Genomic DNA, 21209 nt, shown 5'->3' on the forward strand with positions numbered 1-21209 from the left:
GTTACGTATTAATTGTTTTCTTTAAAAAGGGAAGGAGAAAGAAAAAGTATCACAACTCTTTACACATACACATGCCCATTTATCTGGGTGTGGGCAAAGAAAAAAAGAGTCTTTTAAAATATAGTTAACAGCAGAATCCTCCAAATTAGATTTTAGTCACTGTCAATGAACCCCAAGTTTAAACAAACTTTCTGAATTATGCTCTTGGATATTTTAAAGCAAAGTAACAAATGCAGAATTAAGTAGGCTATCAAACGATCAGCAATAAATAAATATATCACTTTAAAAAAATTTAAAAAGCAGCATGGAAATTTTAAGGTACACATGAAAACTGTGCAGAAAAATCAACCTTTACCATAGAATTGTCTATAACACATTGTATCAGAGTTCCTTGCCTAGATCTTTGGCTTCTAGTTTACTAAGTGCAAGACCTGTCATCTTTCCATATACCCATCAAAAAGTGACAATTCTAACACAAGTAAAGTACTATCCCAAAAATAGAAGAGAAAAATATTAAAATATAAACCTGTTGGTTGCCATGAAGTAAGAAGTTTGTGCTAAGTCCTTGCTTGCTAAAAAAAAGAAAGGGGGTGGGGGGGAGAAGGTTATTAGTTCCATTCATTCTAAACAATTATTTAGTAAGCATTTAATATTTACAAGGCAGAGAATATAGTGGTAAATGAGGAAGGCATGGTCCCTGACCACCTGATGTTTACATTCTACTGTCAAAGAAAACAGTTTGAGTGATTTTTAATTATAATATTAATAATTACGCTGCTTCCCGACTTAGGGACTTAAGCTTTATTCTGCACACCAGGTATAAGGGGTACATGTTTAAAATGCAATTCCTGGGCATCCTCCCTAGAGTTTGACTCAACACATTTGGAGAAGAATGTAACAAACATTTTTACTTGTTAATAACTCAGAGATCCTGATACAAGGGTTCACTGAGAAATTCTAAGCTAGGGGATGAACTAATTTGGAGGCAAGATCAGAATCCAGAAGACCCTGCTATATCTGGAAAAAATTAGCAAATAACATAAATTATTCATATATATTACAATTTTAAAAACTCCTCCTTCGGGCTTCCCTGGTGGCACAGTGGTTAAGAATCTGCCTGCCGATGCAGGGTACATGGGTTCGAGCCCTGGTCTGGGAAGATCCCACATGCCACAGAGCAACTAAGCCCACGCGCCACACCTACTGAGCCTGCGCTCTAGAGCCCGCGAGCCACAACTCCCGAAGCCCGGGCGCCTAGAGCCCGTGCTCTGCAACAAGAGAAGCTACCGCAATGAGAAGCCCACGCACCGCAACGAAGAGTAGCCCCCGCTCACCACAACTAGAGAAAGCCTGCGCACGGCAACAAAGACCCAACACAGCCAAAAAAATAAAATAAATAATAAATAAACAAACAAACAATAAAAATTCTTCCTTCAAAGAAAAAAAAATGCTCTGGGTAACAAAGCAAATTTTAATCTTCCTTAGATTAAATATTAGCATTTATCCATCTCAGTGTAAACCTTTTAATGCTTTCAAAATATAAGAACTCAGGGAAAACTCTGAGTTTTCAGATGAAACACACAAATAAGGCCAATTATCAGTTAAGTCTACAAAACGAAAAATGGCATTTAAACGCACAGTGGCATCTAGATATCCTTGATACTACTATTTAAATAAGCAAGAACTAGGTTTCGTGCAATTACAGCTACTAAAGTTAAATCAGAATAAAAACCAAGTCCTGCCAAGGAATTAACAAAGATGAAAATAAGTTCAAATAAATTCTAGATGACCCTCTGGGTGGCCTTTAAGAGTGCCTAGGACGGGCTTCCCTGGTGGCGCAGTGGTTGGGAGTCCGCCTGCCAATGCAGGGGCACGGGTTCGAGCCCTGGTCTGGGAAGATCCCACATGCCACAGAGCAGCTGGGCCCATGAGCCACAATTACTGAGCCTGCGCGTCTGGAGCCTGTGCTCCGCGGCAAGAGAGGCCGCGATAGTGAGAGAGGCCTGCGCACTGTGATGAAGAGTGGCCCCCACTTGCCACAACTGGAGAAAGCCCTCGCACAGAAACTAAGACCCAACACAGCCATAAATAAATAAAATTAAAAAAAAAAAAAGAGTGCCTAGGACAATCAACCCTAGAATCAAATTAACCCCCAAGATATCCTTAAAATTGCTGTTAGATACTTATGATTTGGTGACTTTTCAGAATCTGCCCCCAGCTTTGACAAACACCCATAAGAAACTAACTCTCTTTATCTGGAGGTCACCTAAAAACATTATAAGAACCCAACAGAAAAACTCCAACCACTCATTTTGATTTAAGCCAGGTAGGTTTTTTAATTTAAATTTTGGCCAAAGCAGCTGTGTTCTGTATTTGTCCAGAGCAAATCTTAGCCTCTAAATGGTAAAACAATTTAAGACAGCATCTCAAGTTGGGATTCCTTACCTCGAACAAGTTGAGTGCACTTTACCACATGTGTATGTGGGTGATCAATTGTTAGTTCAAAGCCTAAAAAAAAAAAAAGTAACTGGTTAAAAAGCTAAAGATACTCAAAATATTTTATATTTCTTTTATCTGAGTCATCATTGAAGGCCTCCCTCATTTTCTGGTCCCAAAACTGCCGTTCAGAGGCTAAGAGAGTCAGACAAAGTATGTAGCACACTCTTCTTTAAGATTATCTTCAAAGGTGCTTGTATTTTGAGCTAGAAGGCACCACTCAGATAATAAAGCTAATGCAGTCTCAAGATCCCTGAGCTACCAAAAACATCTAAACACAAAACATTTTCTTAGGGACAATAAAATATAATACATGGCTGGAAGAAGCAATTACTCATGTAATGATTATCTTTGAAAGCTTAACCTTGAGAAAACATTTTGAAACCTATTCCTCTCTTACCTCAGTTTTGTCCCTTTTCGTCATCTCAATTACTGTAAGTACTGATCATTTTATCTAACTCTAAATGATCTTTACCAAAATTACTTAAGGAAGATCGGTATGTCTACAAAAATTTTCAATGAAGTTTCTCTTTTTGAGTATATAAATAAAAATTTTCAATGAAATTTCTCTTTTTGAGTATGTAAATAAAATTTTCCAGTACAAATAAAGAAATTCTAGGGAATTCCCTGGCAGTCCAGTGGTTAGGACTTGGCACTTTCACTGCAGAGGGCCTGGGTTCAATCCCTGGTTGGGGAACTAAAATCCCACAAGTTGCGTGCCGCAGCCAAAAAATTTTAAAAATAAAAATAAAGTCTGGGACAAGCTGATTTTAAAAAAAAAAAGAAAGAAAAAAAAATTCTATTGCAAAATTTACTTGATGCAAATTATTCTAAAAGTATAATTGATTCTTGCAAATTAGATCTTACTGGTTTCCACATTAAAATATTAATAAAAATTTACTCCACCAGAAAAATATCATTGTCCCCTAAAATATGGTTACCTTGAAGAAAACTAATTTAAAGTAAAAATTAGCAGAAACTAATTTCAGAGACAAACTTTGAAGAATTCACTGTATGTTTGTACATGCAAGAAGTACAGCCCTACCAGTAACTTTCCAACATAACTCATGAAATACTCCCCTACCTAAAGAGAAAAATGATAGCCCAAAAGAACTAGAAAATCTTTATTTTCCATATTTGCTAAGCTTTTAAAGGCAGTCTCTTTTATGAAAATAATAATAGATAATAGCAGAGCATCATCAGCTCTTTAGCCCATCAACTGCTATAGCTTGAATTCCTCCACCTCCACTCCACTGTTCTGAACACTGATTATCAATTTTAAAAACAAATGCTGTTATCTAAATATAATGACAAGCAGACTATAAAAGTCCATGGAAGGAAAAATGTTATTTAGATAGTTTCTGCCATTATTTATCAGAAAGTTAAAAACTGCCAAATCTTAAGCAAATCATGAATCCTAGAATATAAAACAAACAAACAAAAAAACCCTGCTAACTGCTATTTCAAAGGTCAGCCGTGCCTGCATTCTCTCTGTGGTATAGGCCAGGGTTAAACAACCTCTAAAATGTGCAAAAACCTTCCCAAGAAATTCTCTTCCTATTTCCTATTTTGCAAATTTTAAAATCATATTATGTACATATTTCTTTAATGTTTTAAAGGAAAATAAACTTACCTAAAGTCTGCAGAATTATGCTTTCTAATATCACCAGATCTTGAACTTGTTGCAGGTAAGCCTGCAGGTGAGAAGACAAATTATTCCCCAAAAAGATACAATATATAATATATAAAGTGTAGGCAAATTCTAACAACCTCCAAGGGAAATCGAAGCCTCAAAAGGCAAGGGTGGGGTTATGAGGGAGAGCAGGAACTGAAATTAACCCTTACCCCTAACAGATTCTCCTTAAAAAAAAAAAAAAAAAAAAAGTGGTACAGTGAGAGATGTCACTTTATTTATAAATGGCTACAGAAAAAGCACCAGAGATCTAGTTCATTTTAGGTTCTAAAGTTCATATGATGTAGACAGAAGAAAATTTAAAATATATCTTTTTTCAACATCATCAAAATACACTGCAGAGCCTTCTCACAGTACTGTAGGCAATCTCAAACATTTGACTCCTGTTAAACCTTCTTTTTGGAGTAATGCTAGATTTTTAAAATTCATAAATGGGTTCAAAGGAAAAGGGAACAAAAAATTCTTTCAGATTTGTACTGGCCATAACTGTAGCCACTATCCACACATGGCTATCGAGCACTTGAAATGTGTTATGAGTGTAGAATACACACTGAATTGTGAAGACTTAGTTAAGAAATAATAATGTAAACCACTTCATTAATAATGTTTTAAAATTGATTATATGCTGAAATGACTATATTTGGGGGTTAAAGAAAATAATATATAAAATATAACATATTAAATTAATCTTAATTTTTTTAAGTAAAGATTTTTATATAAAGCTTAATGAAAAGTTTAAAATTTTTAATTACGCATGTGACTTCCCCTATATTTCTATTGGACAGCACTGGTCTAGAACTCTAGGAGAATGAGATTTGAGCCAGGAGTTAAGAGACTTATGTTGCTGCTAACTTTCCACTGAACTTTATGATCTTGAATAAGTCCAGTAAGGACTTAAACTATGCTAGTTCCCCTTTCCATATAGTGAAGAAAGTATCTTCTCCTAGTCACCTCATAAGAGAGACTCAGGTGAGAAGTCATGTAAATATACTTGAAAGAAAAAAAATAAAGTGGGGATTTTATTTTTTGTTTTATTTTGTTAAAATAAAATTTTATTTGGTCAATTCTATAGACCATTGGCAGTTAGCAGTCTCTAACATAAATGAAAGTCCAGACCAACAGCTCTTCAACAAAACTACTGGTGCAGCCCAAAGAGAAAACAAAGTTAAGTCAAGACACTGCTATGCAAAACACTTAATTTACATAATAAGGGGCTATTATCGAAACAAACCGTCCCCACAACCACTTTGTCCAATATGATCAGAAGAACACACAATTCCACTTAATTTGATAATGGATGACTTATGCACCCACTGTAACAGACAAATAATCTAGTAACAGAAATCCATAATTTTTCTCCAAACTCATCATTCCCCAATCACTGATTTCTAAAGCCAGGAGAGTTTCCCTTCTTTAGAAGGTCAAGGAAGGATGGAAAGGGGAAAAAAGCTATATGTATACACATAGGATAAAGGTGTGGAAGAATATATATCTGAACTGTAATCAGCAGTATCCTCCTAGGAGAAGGAGGGGAGATGAGCTTTACCTTTGACTTTAAATGATTCTTTAGTGTTTGGGTTCTTTTATAATGAGGATACTTGTAATTTCTTAAAAAGTTAAGCACACACGCACCAGTGACAAGATTCACTTAAAAAAAATTCATTAACAAAAAATCTAAAAGAATTTTCTTCATAGTGATATTATAGTGGTTAAAAGCTGGAAATTATCTTAAGAGAAAATGGTTAAAATATATGTATGTATATGACGAAATACTATATCAATATTTAAAGGAAGCGGAGAATTGATGGGAAAATATTTGGCATACAGTAAGTGAAAAAAGCAGGTATAAAATATATACATGCGTAGCTACTCATAGAAAAGAAGCTGGAAATACTGGTTCATTTATATATCTGTGGTACAAATTACATCTAGGTAATATATTTTCTTCTTTTTCTGCATTTTCCAATTTTACCAGAATGAATACAATTAACTTTTGCCGTAAAATTTCTGTGATGTTTTTGTTAAGGAAAAAACAAACACTAAAAGTTCCTTTAACAGTCCCAATTCAGACTTCAGTAAATCAAAGTTAAAAAACTAAGTTATGATCAAAATAAATTAAGAAAAACAGATGTGTGTAATTAATCCCCTACCTCACTCCTAGTATCAGGAAGTGATTCCTGTGGATGGAGACAAGCATGTGCTACCTTGATGACGTGTTCCAATTTTTTGGGCTGCTCCTCTACTTTGGCTGCTAAAAATAAGGCTGCTGGAGCCACAGACTGGATGAAGAGAAAATAAATCACATTTATTATTTGCTTATTTCTAGAGTAAGGTAGATCTAAAAAAGAACTAAGTCTTAAACCAACTTCTTTGCTTACCTCAACTTCGTCACCTCTTGTTTATGCTTTCTCCTCCTCTACTTAAATATCTTCTCCTCTCCTATCCACTAACCACGTCCACTTCTGAAAACCAATCCTTCAACAAACTCTCATTAAAAGCTACCTATTCAAGAAACCACTAGATATAAATAGACAGCTTTCTATTTAAAATGAGATTATTAAGTTTTATCAAAGCACTCTATATACTTTTTTTTAAAGGAGTAAACTGAAATGTCCAGAATCAGCAAATCCATGGAGACAGAAGTAGATGAGTGGTTGCCAGGGGCTGGGAGAAGAGAGGAATGGGAGTGACTGCTAAAGCATGAGGGGTTTCTTTCTGGGGTGATGTAAATGCTCTGAAATTAGATCATGGTGATGGTTGCCCAACTCTGAATATACTAAGAACCAGTGAATTGTATGTACACCCAAAGGAGGAATTTTATTGTATGCGAATTATCTCAATTATACTTACATATGGAGAGGAGCACAAATCTTTAAAAAAGAATTCAAAGTATAGTATTATATTCAACAGGTTATAAGTAGAAGGTACTTAGAGGGGGAAAAAAAAGTCAAGCCAGGGAATTCCCTGGCGGTCCAGTGGTTAGGACTTGGCACTCTCACTGCCAGGACCAGGGTTCCATCCCTGGTTGGGGAACTAAGATACTGTAAGCCTCAAAGCACGGCCAAAATAAAAAAGTCAAGCCAATCCACAAGCAGACAGAAAACTCAGACACTAAACAAGAAATTAGAGCAACAGGACATAAACATAGCCTGGTGATCTGGGAAACCTCAGGAAGCACATCTCTAGAATCTTAACAAGAATATTTCAATGAATCAAAGATGGCAATGGCATGAACTACAATTCACCAGGAGTTAAAGAAAGCAATAAATAATTTTATAAAAGTGAAATATCTGTTTACTGAGTAGAACTGACATGCATTCTAACACTTATTTGTATCCCTGCAGTTATCTGTTATACTTTGCTAGAACAGATTTTTCTCCACAAATTCAATTCAGAATAACAATTCTCTTCCTTCATAGTTGTTGCAGTTACATATGGAGCTTGCTACATATATTGTACTAGACCTTAGGATAAACAAAGTAGTTAAGACTCCACGCTCCCAATGCAATGGGCCCAGGTTCGATCCCTGGTCGGGGAACTAGATCTCACATGGATGCCCCAACTAAGGAGGCCGCCTGCCACAACTAAGACCCGGCACAACCAAATAAATAAATAAAATAAACAAATAAATATTAAAACAACAATAATGATAATACAGGCATTAGGAAATAAAGTTTAGAGTAGGCACTAGCAGTAGAAATAAAGTAAAAAAGAAACCCAGTTTTCACCTTGGAAAACGAATAGGTTTTCAGTAAATATACATATATGTATTTGCATACAGAGAAAAAAATTCTAATGGAATATACGCCAAAACGTTAACAGGATTATCTCTGAACACCAAGTTATAGGGAAATCATTACTTTCTCCTTTAATCTGTCCTCTTTTATTTATTTATTTATTTTTTGGCTGCATTGGGTCTTTGTGGCTGCACATGGGCTTTTTTCTCTAGTTGTGGCGAGCAGGGGCTACTCTTCGTTGCGGTGCACAGGCTTCTCATTGCGGTGGCTTCTCTTGTTGTGGAGCACGGGCTCTAGGCGCACGGGCTTCAGTAGTTGTGGTGCGGGGGCTCAGTAGTCGTGGCACACGGGCTAGTAGTTGTGGCTCGTGGGCTTTAGAGCACAGGCTCACTAGTTGTGGCGCACAGGCTTAGTTGCTCCATGGCAATGTGGTATCTTCCAGGCCAGGGATCGAACCCATGTCCCCTGCATTGGCAGGCGGGTTCTTAACCACTGCACCACCAGGGAAGTCCCTGTCCTCTTTTAATCTTATGATGACAATATATATTTATAGGGGGAGAAAAAATAGTACCACTATAAAAATTAACAGGACTTTATAACTGATTGGACACAGGGGAAAAGGAAAAGGACAACTCAGAGACAACACTTAAGATTTTAAGCCTACAACTTTGCTTTCAAGAGGCTAAAAATATATTTGAAAGACTCTAACTAAAGTATGATATACAAACAATGGCTTACAAGGCAAGATAATATCTCAGTTAAATGAAAGACCACAAGAGATAAATTTCAACCTCCTTTTTGTCCAATCAACCATATAAATACTCATTGCTCCTCATGGAATCATATACCAAGCTAGCTTATCAAACTATTTTCCCATCAAAGGCAGTTTCCAAGAGGAATTCCAGGTAAGAGTATAAGATTTTCTCCATTTTAAAAGAACAATAATAATGCTAGCTAATACTTATTTGTTTGCTATATGCAGACACTTTGTAAATTAATTCATCTATATCCTATTAACTACTCTATGAGGTAGGCACTACTATTGACCCCAAAGAGATGAGAAAACTGAGGTGTATGGTAACTTGCTCAAAGGCATATAGCTGGTAGGCAGTGCAGCAAGGATCCACATCCAGACAAGTCTGACTCCAGAGCCCATCCTCTTAACCACTAAACTTGACCTTTTAAGAGTCAGCTAATGAGAGTAATATACACCCAAATTTGTCAGCTATTAAAAGACAACACCTGTATATCAAATATTATAAAATACAGAATAAATACACACACACCAAGTTGCTCACCACTACTTTTACATTCCCCCACTTGAAAACTTTTTAGACAGTACATACAGAAATTCAATTAATGAGGTTGAATTTCTTCTCAAAAAGAGAGTAACTGCAATGCCAGGATTTAAGTGAAAATAAACCAGTCATTTAATCATGTCCGCTAAAGAAATAAAATTTATTTCAATCAAAAGACAACTTCTCTACCTTCCAAGGTATTGGAAATATACTGTATCTTGTTCTGAGTGGTGGTTATGTATATACAATGCAAAAAGTAATCATGCTGCACACCTCAGACTTTTGTGCTTTACTTTATGTTATACCTCAACAAAAATTTTAAATTTTTTTTAAAAAGGCAAGAACTCTAGGCTTCAAAACACTATAAACGAAGAGTTACAACAAAACAAGAATAGTATTCACAGCACATGACATACGGCTCTGATATATAAAGAGCTCATATAAATGAGAAAATCAAAAAAAATAAAACGGGCAAAAAGAAACAACAGACTATTTTTAAGTCCAATTCTTCAATTTCACAAGAAGAACAATGACCAATAGGCATAAGAAGTTCAACTTCACTAACTGAAGAAATGTAAATTAAGAAAATAACTTAGGACTTCCACTATCTTGCTCACCACTCTATCCCCAGTGCTTGACAAGTAGTTAGAACTTAATATTTCTTGAAGTAATGTGTATTTGTTGTTAGTGAGGATGCAGAGGAAAGAACCCTCCCCCACAGTGCTAGAAACGATGTATGGTGATATAATCTTTCAGGAGAGCAAACTGACACAAAAAAATCTTTTAAATGCATACCCTTGGACACAGCAATTCCACCTCTAGGAATTTACAAAATAGTCATGTAAGTGCATGATATATGTACCAGACTATCTTATGTAAAATTATTTATAATACAATAAGCTATAAACAACCCAAATATCCGCCAATAGAGAGCTGGTAAAATAAATTATAGCAACTACTCAAATAAATACTATGTGGCCACTTAAAATGAGAAACCAATAAGAAAATGTCCAATACATACATACTGTTAAGTAATAAAGGCAATTGTGTAAGAGTGGTACAGTAAGAAGTGATTTTATAGAAATACATAAATGCTGGTACTATATGCACAGAAAAATGTCTGAGACACTATTACCAAAACGTTTATCAAAGGTTACTTCTGGAGGATGGGATTACAGAAGAGCTTTCACTTTCTGCCTTACGCATTTCTGTATTGTTTTAATTTTTACCATGAGCACTTACTACCTTTGTAATAAGAAAAAATAACAAGAAAAATGTATGAGCACTTCACACTACATACTACATTTCAATGCCACAACAATGTATTAAGTCCCCTCAAATTTGAATTTGGATTCATCACAGCTAAACTCTTAGAATTAACATACTAAAGGAGTGATATTTTTCATCTGTTAATTCCAGAATGTGCCTAAAATCAATTCTCTAAAGAGGACCAATAACCTCAAATTAAAAGAACCACTGGATTTTGGAAAAGGTCATAAACTCCAGAAGAATCTCTTTATATTGGATAATTACCAGATCATTCATTCATTCAACAAGTTTACTGAAAGTGCTTTAGAGGATACACAGAAAAGTGAGTCTCTGTCCCTGCTAAGATAAACGCATAGAAAATAAAACAAGATATAATTTAAAAGGTAAAAGTAGGGAAAATATACATACACACACACACATACATATGCATAGAGTGGACAAACTGACTTGAGATGTAGTTCACCCTGTATTTCAAACCTTTACCATAATAAAAGAAATGTAGAAAACTTTCATAATGGGCAAGACAACCATGGACTTCCTCTTCAAATTCCGTTCTTTATCCACTACTTTCTATTCTAGAGCTACCAGACAGCCTCATTAAATGCTTCTTTCTCTCTTATTAAGAGTGTGTTCCTTGCAATCAGAGGAGGTAGGGAGGTTAAGGGTAGGAGACAGCCCAATTGATTGAATAATCAGCAAAAATTGGGAATAGTTAATCCACACTCTAAAGATTTCCTGTGCAATTACTCCCAATACTGAGTCCACCAATATCTTACAAGAGCAATATCTAACTTCCCAGTTTCTCTTCCTATGACATAAAAATTCAAAACGTATCATCCTGGGACTTCCCTGGTGGCACAGTGGTTAAGAATCTGCCTGCCAATGCAGGGGACATGGGTTTGAGCCCTGGTCCAGGAAGATCCCACATGCTGCGGAACAACTAAGCCCATGCACCACAACTACTGAGCCTGTGCTCTAGAGCCCACGAGCCACAACTACTGAGCCCACGTGCCACAACTACTGAAGCCCAGGCACCTAGAGCCCGTGCTCCACAACAAGAGAAGCCATCGCAACGAGAAGCCCGCACACCGTAATGAAGAGTAGCCCCCGCTTACCACAACTAGAGAAAGCCTGAGCGCAGCAATGAAGACCCAATGCAGCCAAAAATAAATAAATTTATTAAAAAAAAAAAAAACTATCATCTTAAGGAAAAGTCTGAAACACCTTTCCTCAAAACGTAACCTTTTCTTAAAAAAATAATGAAATATTTGACTCACAAATCCATATGAAGTGTTCAAGTTTAGCCCTATTACCTTGTGATTTTATTAAACAAATATAAGCTTACCTGCAACCGGGATATCACTATGCACTCGCTTCGAAGTCATTTACAATAATGTTAAATAGTACCATTTCAGGTAGCAAAACTGAAAATAGCACTATTTACAATTCTGTCCAGAAAAAAAAAATCCCTTTATTACTATTATTTTCTTTTTTCTGTCTTAAAAGTCATCCCCGAGTCATCACATAATGTACCTTCCCCTTCCAACCGGTCATTGATGGGAATTTTATCAAAGGTTTTTAGAAAATGTAAATGACTTAACACTCACTTGTTTTCCGGTGCCCATATTATTATTAACAATTTCAAAAATTACACTTAAATTAAGTGTAATGCTACTCCCCTTTAATGTTACTCTCCCAATCCAAAACGTTAAGTTTAAATGTTCAATAATCTATTTTATTAGAGAATCCACCTACTCTAAGGATGCACTAAAGCTAAACAACTAGCTAGACACTTCACAGGAAAACTGGAAGGCTGGATTCAGAACAGCAGTGTGACACATAATGAAAGTGATCAATCATAAACTCTAAACTTCAAATCCCAGTTCAGCAGCAAAGATCAACCACAAAAGAAATATGAAGTTGAGATTAATCACAAAAGGATTACACCATATAAAAAAATTATACTTACATTTCGATGGAACTGTGTAAAGGACTGAATCATGTAGAATCGATGCATGTACACTATAGCAGTGTTGATGGTCAATTGTGAGCTAAAATGTTCAAGTTAAGGCCCCAAAACGACAGGCAGTACAATTACCAAAACTACAACCTCTATATCCTCCCAAAAGGACCACGCAGCCAAGCACAGTGGATGCCCCTAAATGAAAATCATACTTACCTCTCAGGGGTGTGGAGAAAGGGACACCTCCTACACTGTTAGTGGAAATGAAAATTGATGCAGCCGCTGTGAAAAACAGTATGGAGTTCCTTAAAAAACTAAAAACAGGGACTTCCCTGGTGGAGTAGTGGTTAAGAATCCGCCTCCCAATGCAGAGGACACGGGTTCGAGCCCTGGTCCGGGAAGATTCCCACATGCCACGGAGCAACTAAGTCCGTGTGCCACAACTACTGAGCCCGCGCTCTAGAGCCCATGAGACACAGCTACTGAGCCCGCGCACCACAACTACTGAAGCCCGTGTGCCTAGAGCCCATGCTCCGCAACAAAAGAAGCCACCGCAATAAGAAGCACACACACTGCAACAAAGAGTAGCCCCCACTTGCTGCAACTAGAGAAAGCCTGTGCGCAGCAACGAAGACCCAATGCAGCCAAAAATTAATTAATTAATTTAAAAAAAAAAAAACCTAAACATAGAGTTGCCATATGATCTAGCAAACCCACTCCTGGGCATATATTCAGAGAAAACTATAATTTAAAAAGGTACATGCAGGGTTTCCCTGGTGGCGCAGTGGTTAAGAATCCACCTGCTAATGTGGGGGACACAGGTTCGAGCCCTGGTCCGGGAAGATCCCACATGCCGTGAAGCAACAAAGCCCATGTGCCACAACTACTGATCCTGTGGCTCTAGAGCCCGTGAGCCACAACTACTGAACCTGCATGCCACAACTACTGAAGCCCGCTCACCTAGAGCCCGTGCTCCGCAACAAGAGGAGCCACCACAACGAGAAGCCTGCGCACCTCAACGAAGAACAGCCCCCACTCACCACAACAAGAGAAAGCCCGCACGCAGCAACGAAGACCCAACACAGCCAAAAATAAATAAATAAAATAAATAAATTAAAAAAAAAAAAGAAAGAAAAGGTGCATGCACCCCAACGTTCATAGCAGCACTATGTACAATAGCCAAGGCATGGAAACAACCTAAATTTCCATCAACAGATGAATGGATAAAGAAGATGTAGTGTATATATACAGAATGGAATACTACTCAGCCATAAAAAAGAATGAAATAATGCCATTTGCAGCAACATGGATGGACCCAGAGATTATCATACTAAGTCAGTCAGAAAGAGAACGACAAATACCATATGATATCACTTGAATGTGGAATCTAAAATATGACACAAATGAACTCATTTATGAAACAGAAACAAACTCACAGACATAAAAAACAAACTTATGGTTACCAAAGGGGGAAAAGGGATAAATTAGGAGTTTGGGATTAGCAGATACAAATGACTATATATATAATAAACAACAAGGTCCTACTGTATAGCACAGGGAACTATATTCAATATCCTGTAATAAACCATAATGGAAAAAAATATGAAAAAGAATATGTAGGGAATTCCCTGGTGGCCCAGTGGTTAGGACTCAGCACTTTCACTGCCGCGGGCCTGGGTTCAATCACTGGTCGGGGAACTAAGAGCCCACAAGCCGTGTGGTGGCAAAAAAAAAAAACAAAGACTATGTATATATATGTATAACTGAATCACTTTGTTGTAAACCAGAAACTAACACAACGTTGTACATCAACTTAAAAAAAAAAAAATCATACTTTCCTCTAAGAATTAAAAAGCAAATCTGTTCATCAATTAACCTCCAATTGACACTTAACACATTGTCTTATATGTAACATATTCACTATAAAGTTGCTGAATTAATAAACAAGCAAAGCTTCTCAGCATGTGGATCAAGAAGGAATATGAACAAAACTATACAAGACCTAAACCTGTTACTTGCCTACTGAAAATCCTGCCAAGGTGATATACTTGCACAGGATATCTCTTCACATGATTTACAACACCCTCCCTGATCTTCCCCCTAGGTATGTCTCCACTTATCTCCTCACCTTCTAAGCTCCAGCAATTACCTTTTCAGTTCTACTTCTCTCTGGCACTCATAAGGTGATCCCTGGGACCAGAAACACTATGATTTGATATTCATTCAGTGAATTATTTGATACTCACTGAAAAGAAAAACTTTTTTTCTGATTTTAATTTTTAAAGAGCTGCATTTCCAGTTATTACAAAATACTGGCTACAGTCCCCTTGTTGTACAATAAATCCTTATAGCCTAACTTACAGCCAGTAGTTTGCCCCTCCCTTCTCTCCCCACTGGTAACCACTAGTCTGTTCTCTATATCTGTGAGTATGCCTTTTTGTTTTCACTAGTGTGTTGTATTTCTTAGGTTCCACATATAAATGATATCACATGATATTTGTCTTTCTCTGATTACTTCACTTAGTATGATAATCTCTAGGTACATCCATGTTGCTGCAAATGGCATTATTTCATTCTTTTTTATGGCTGAGTAGTATCGCATTGTGTATATATACCACATCTTCTTTAGCCATTCATCTTTCAATGAACATTCAGGTTGCTTCCATATCTTGGCAATTATAAATAATGCTGCTATGAACACTGGGGTGCATGTGTATTTTCAAATATGTGTTTTTGTTTTTTTCAGATATATACCCAGGTGTGGAATTGCTGGGTCAAACAGCAGTTCTAGTTTTAGATTTTTGAGAAACCTCCATACTGTTTTCCACAGTGACTGCACCAAGCTACACTCCCACCAACAGTGTACAAGGGTTCCCTTGAAAAGAAAAACTTTTGAATGTCTTATCATAAAGACCTCAGAAAACAATGTGGGATATACAGAGATGAGACAATACCACGATGGCAACAACCTTAATAACACACATGTAAAAAGGAAAGTGCTAGGATGCACTGAAACAGAATTTAAAAAGAAAAAAAAAAGGTTTAACTCAGTACTGACTGGATGCTTAGGAAACAAACTGGATACGGGCACCAAAGAGGACACCTCTTTTTAAGTGAGCACAACCTTAAGACACAAACATACAGCCAGCAACACATTTAAATGGAAGCTGCACCCACGAATAAATTTTCACTTCCGGAGTGGAAAGAACTTTATATAGCTTTCTCTGCTACAAAATGAGGTTTTCTGACAAACAGAAACACTTAAAGGGAAAAAAAAATCACTAAATCTTTGAAATATGAGGAAAACGAATATACATTAGCACTCTGAGTAACTTTAAAACCCAGTATTTTATAAAAGGTTTTTTAGAACATTAGATCTGTAGGTCTACATCCCTACAAATCTACACTGACATCCTCTGAAATGCTATAAAACTCTTAACAGTAGCTACTTTAACATGAGTGCCAAGCATTGTGTTGGGCATAGAAATCAGATTCATGAGTTATCACCCCCATTTTACAGACAAGAAAACCAAGAATTCGACAAGTTTCTTAAACAACTAGTAAGGGGAAGGAACGGATTTTAAGCCTAAGCTGGGGCATTAATTCTAGACCACTCTCTTTATAATAAGACCTTCAGGTATCGAAATTTCTCAAAACTCTCCTTACACACAAAGTTCAAGAGGCAGCCATCAACGGCGAAATCTCCACCAGATCCCTAGGGCATAAGAGAAAAGCAGAATCTCGAAGTCACCAGAGTAGGAGATCAGAACACACCGAAAACAGACTACTAGGAAGAGGAGTTAAAACACAAAGCGGGAAGGATACGCGTTCCCAGCAAGGTTGATGGCACGGGTGAGCGAGCGGGAAATTAACTCGGCCTCGCTTCCCTCCAGCGAACGCTTAACTTCAGTTCGCCCCATCGTAGGCTCTCCTAACTAGACATCCAGTCCCTGCCCACCCTCTTCCCTTCTGTCTGACAGACCTTGAAGCCTGGACGCCCGAACAGGGCGGGACCTACTCCAAGGCCGAAGGCCTAGGCCGCAAGGATACACGTTAAGACGTTGGCCCATGTCCTGGAGCAGATTGGCTGCCTGCTGGCGATAAGAAAGTTCTTTATCTGGGTCCAGGCCAAAACGACGGGATGGGCTATTTTCCAGCTGTTCTCGAGTAAAATACCACCGTTTATTGTTGTTCTTCCTCTCTCCCTCCATAATGCTTCAACCAAAAGGCAGCGGCGGCGGCTGCAAGCACTTCCCAGCGTCACCTAAGCGGCGACACACATCCGCTGTGCGGAGGCAACTGCGACGTGACAAACTTCCGCTAGGGGAGGACGGCTAGATTGTGACACGCTTCCGCAGACGGGTTGCTAAGTTAAAGAATCTACTTCCGGAACGGACCTCGGGTCAATCTGTAGCCGAGTTAACAGGCAGCAGGCGATCACGAAAAACCTTGGGTCGAGGACGCAGGCGCCAGTCATGTGACCCTTGAGAGGCAAGGTGCGGTTAGGAGTTCTCGTTCAAAAAAAAGCACGTCTCTTCCCGCGAGAACTGGGTTCAGCCTTCGCGCTCTGAGCAACGGGGAATGAGGCGTCCGCTCACGCGCCGCTGGGCGGTTCCTCGGAGAACTTCGCTTGTGACGTAGGTGACGGTATAAAACGGGGCAGATCGCGAACTTGACAGAGAAAACGGGTGACACTGTAAAAAAGTGAAAAAAGTAATCAAAGGGAGTAGCCCTACCGTATATCGTAACGTAAAGCAACTGGAAAGCTCTCGCACTGTTGGTAGCAGTATAAATTACCCATTTGAAAAGCCGCGTTGCAATATGTAGCTAAAGCCTTGAAAACATTCCTTCGCCACGGTGAACCAACTTAAAGGAATAAAATGGAATTAATAGTAATAATTTAGTGCTTACCACAATGCTCACTCTTAAATATACTATCTCATTTAATTGACACAACCCCAAGAGGTAGTGATATTTTAATCCCTATTTTGCGAATGGGTGAACTCCTTCCGGGTGGAAAGCTTCCACTCCCACCCTGCGCATGCACAGATTTGTAAATTCCTGCCACCTGTCAAGATGAAGCCCAGCTGTTTGAGGGCTGTTTGATCCTAGGCAAGATACTTAACTTCTCTGTGCCTCTTGTAAATGGTGTAGTACATACGGTTTAGTTTCTGAAAAGGATTGAGGATTTAATGAGTTAAAAGCATTTATATTAGTACCGGGCACGTAGAAAACATTCAGTAGATTTTCTCATAATATTTATTACATTATATTGAAGTTGACGGCAAGAACAATACCATCTTCATTTTTGTATCCCTAGCACCTACCCAGTCAGTCCTGGCCCTAGTAGTCAATAAGTGTTTGTCAAACAAATGCTCACAACAACCTACAATAGAGAAACTGAGGCTTGGGAAGATTAAGTAGTTTGTCCTACACTACACCACTTACCAGTGTAGATTTTAAAATCAAGTCTAATTCCATTGTTCTTTCCATTCTAGCAAGCTGTACTCTTGCTTTTCTGGAACAGTCAATTCACCTTGATTAAATTTGGGTAATATTAGAATCTTTTGTCTTTTATAATAAATATTTTGAGTTTTGTCATTTCTAGACATGGCTGCTCCCACTCAGTTTGATTCTAATTCATTCTCAGAAGTATTTTCTTCCACTCCAGGCCCTCCCCTTCCATATACTGCCTATAATTAGCTGTAGCTCTGTTTTACTCTGGAAAAATTCAGGAAAAAATACTTACTTCAAGTTATAACATTAAAAAAATTATGATTTCAAACCTCTTCCATGACAGACTTTTTTCTTTTAATAGAAAAGCACGTTCTCAGTTATGTCATCATGAATTTTGTCTTTTAAACAGCCAAAATTATTTCTCCCAGATCCCTCTTGCCTATTTCTCTGACCTGTGTTTGGTTCTCCACTAAATCTCTTGGATTGATGACTCCATTTTGAATTTGCGATGGTGACTGTGTACCAGTCTTCCAAGAAAACGTTCTGGTATCTGACAGGCTTCAGGCAATGCAGCTGCTAGCCAATGGCTTGCTACCCTGCCATACAGAAGAGGGGGACCTGTGTAAATCAGAGAAAGGAAATATTCTTTGACCGAAGATGAAATTATTTGAAAGTAGGCAGCTGTGATTACATAATTGCTAAACATGAGTTTTTGATTCAGGCCTGGTTTCAAAGCCCAGCTATTCTTTTTTTTTTTTTTTTTAAACTATCTCAACCACTTTTAAGTGTACAGTTCAGTAGTGTCAACTATATTCACATTGTTAGGCAACAGGTATCTACAACTTTTTCTTTCTGCAAAACTGAAACTCTATACCCATTGAACAACTCCCCATTTCCCCCTACCCCCAGCCCTGACAACTCCCATTCTGCGTTCTGTTTCTTTGAGTTTGACTACTTTAGATATTTCGTATAAGTGGAATCATACAGTACTTGTCTTTCTGTGACTGGATTATTTCACTTAGTGTAATGTCCTAAAAATTCCCAGTTACTGTATTAACTAGCTGTGTGATCATAAGGGTCATCCTGAACAGAACACCATCTGACATATGGTAGGTGTTCAATACATGCTTATTGTTTAAAATGTTAGCTTTCAGATACATTGCCCTTAAAGAACAATTGACAAAATCTTAGACCAGAGGAATTTTCCTGTCCTTTTTTAAAATTTTAAATAGGACTCCATTCCTTGTAACTCACACTTGTAAGGCTACTTATTCTGGGTACAGGATGATATTTCATGGTTTGATCTTTTTTGTTTTGTGCTTGTGAATGTCATATTTCAGTCATGTCACACATTACCGTTTACTACTTTTAAAACAATTTCTCCCCAACATTCATATAGCCTCCAAACTAAAATATGAAAGGATGGTGTGCTATTCATAACTATCCCCAACTCCATGTTCAGTGATGTGTATATTTACATAAGTTTATTGTAAAATTTACTGATAGAAAGGATGTATAGCATGCAATTTACAAAAACTAAAATATACAATATACTTTATCGTAAATTTCTCATAGCCAACTGATTCTCACAGAATGCTTTCATTGACTTTTGCCAAACTCTTGAATCAAGAACCAACCTATGATGGCATTTGACAAATGAATACAGGCATACCTTGAAGATACTGTGGGTTTGGTTCCAGACCACCACAATAAAGCAAATATTGCAATAAAGTGAGTCACACGAATATTTTACTTTCCCAGTCATAAGTTATGTGTACTGTAGTCTATTAAGTGTGCGATAGCATTATGTCTAGAAAACAATATACATACCTTAATTAAAAAATACTTTGTTGCTAAAAAATGCTAACCACCATCTTAATTAAAAAATACTTTGTTGCTAAAAAATGCTAACCAACCACCATCTGAGCCTTCAGTGAGTTGTAATCTTTTTGCAATAGTAGCATCACTGACCACAAATCACTATAACAAATATAATAATAATGAAAAAGAAATATTGCGAGAATTACCAAAATGTGACACAGAAACACAAAGTGAGCAAATGCTGTTGGAAAAGTCTGAGCCAGTAGGCTTGCTCAATGCAGTGTTGTCACAAACCTTCAATTTGTAAAACACATAGTATCTGCAAAGTGCAGTAAAGCAAAGTGCAGTAAAATGAGGGATGCCTGTATAGCTTTGATTGCTGGTTGACATTTTCATTTGCATTAATAAGATGAAAGTGAAACTGAGACTTGTGTTGGAACTTCACTTATTTGTCAGTGACTTGAGCAACATCGTTGCTGAATTGGATAATAGTTTTTGAATACTGCAAAAATATTTCAATTTTTTGTGCTTTTGACAATGTAATGGCTACAGATATGATACACGTTTAAACTTAATCTACATTATTAACATTTTCTTGATCACTTTCTTGACAATCAACAAAACAAATAAGTTAAGACCTTGTTTGTAGTATTTGCCAATTTCTATAGTGTAAACTCTCCCACCATGGTCAATTTCAAACTACCAATGTGACATCACTGATCATGAAATTGGGAAGAGATGAACATACCATCACATAGTATTTCCTCCATACAGATGCAATAGACAGGGACTTCTGGTTTCCCATCTGACATGTAAAGAGCTTGGAAATTATCACTCCTGTTCTCACAACAACAAAAAAGGTGAACGAACTGAAAATCAGTAACCCTTCTTAGATCCATCAGAGAATTGAGGTGACAGGGCAAATCTCCACCACAAAAACTAGAGAGACAGGCAAGGTCAGAACAGGCAGAATACCGAATCATGGCTTACTAGGAGCAAAAACTACTACTGGAACCAGCAACTGACAGGAATACTTAAAGGGCAGTTGACTAATTGCTGGAGACTGAACTAGATTGAAAGATTTTTTTAAAAACTCCTGGAGGCCCAGCCTAAGGGGTTGCCCACATTTTCATGACTTTTACCTCTAGGAGCCCCACAGGTCTTACTATGAAGATTGGAGAAAAATCCCTTCATCCTTCCAGCAGGGAGAGGGAAAAAGTAGCCATTTTGAAATATACCAGAGCATTCAGTTCTCCTTAACAAAGACCTTCCCTCAAGGGAAACTATTTAACAGAGCCTAACCAATGTGGGAGAAGGAAAATAACCAACTCCAGCTTCCTATAGCTGTCTTGTTTCATCTAAGAGGGAATAAAAGACAAGAAGCACCTGTGAAGGTCACAGACCAGGGACACAAGTTCACTAACAGACTGAGACCTAATAGAATTATAGAACACTTCCCCTCCCCTGCACTTCAC

At 37.5% G+C, this 21209-nt stretch overlaps 2 protein-coding genes across 5 annotated transcripts in view; one reads left to right on the forward strand and one right to left on the reverse strand.

The window, feature by feature from the left end:
- The window catches only part of CCNT1 (cyclin T1), a 37332-nt gene extending 20397 nt beyond the window's left edge, over positions 1-16935 (reverse strand). Inside the window, exons 1-6 of one of the 4 annotated variants that reach the window (XR_014233707.1) lie at positions 16507-16935; positions 12463-12544; positions 6340-6468; positions 4130-4190; positions 2446-2508; positions 527-572 (exon numbers count right to left, since the gene is read on the reverse strand). Coding sequence is in view for 3 of the 4 variants with exons in the window: in XM_082352393.1 (XP_082208519.1) it covers positions 527-572; positions 2446-2508; positions 4130-4190; positions 6340-6468; positions 12463-12544; positions 16507-16667 (542 nt within the window). In the remaining variant the exon portion in view is untranslated. The remainder of the gene's footprint in view (positions 1-526; positions 573-2445; positions 2509-4129; positions 4191-6339; positions 6469-12462; positions 12545-16506) is intronic. The other 3 variants (XM_082352393.1, XM_082352391.1, XM_082352392.1) reach the window with 3 other exon arrangements.
- Positions 1-21209, forward strand: part of SPMIP11 (sperm microtubule inner protein 11) — a 115316-nt gene that overhangs the window by 66625 nt on the left and 27482 nt on the right. The window lies entirely within an intron of this gene.

The sequence above is a fragment of the Balaenoptera borealis genome (genome assembly GCF_965194805.1).
Source record: "Balaenoptera borealis genome assembly, chromosome: 13".
Classification (NCBI taxonomy): Eukaryota; Metazoa; Chordata; class Mammalia; order Artiodactyla; family Balaenopteridae; genus Balaenoptera; species Balaenoptera borealis.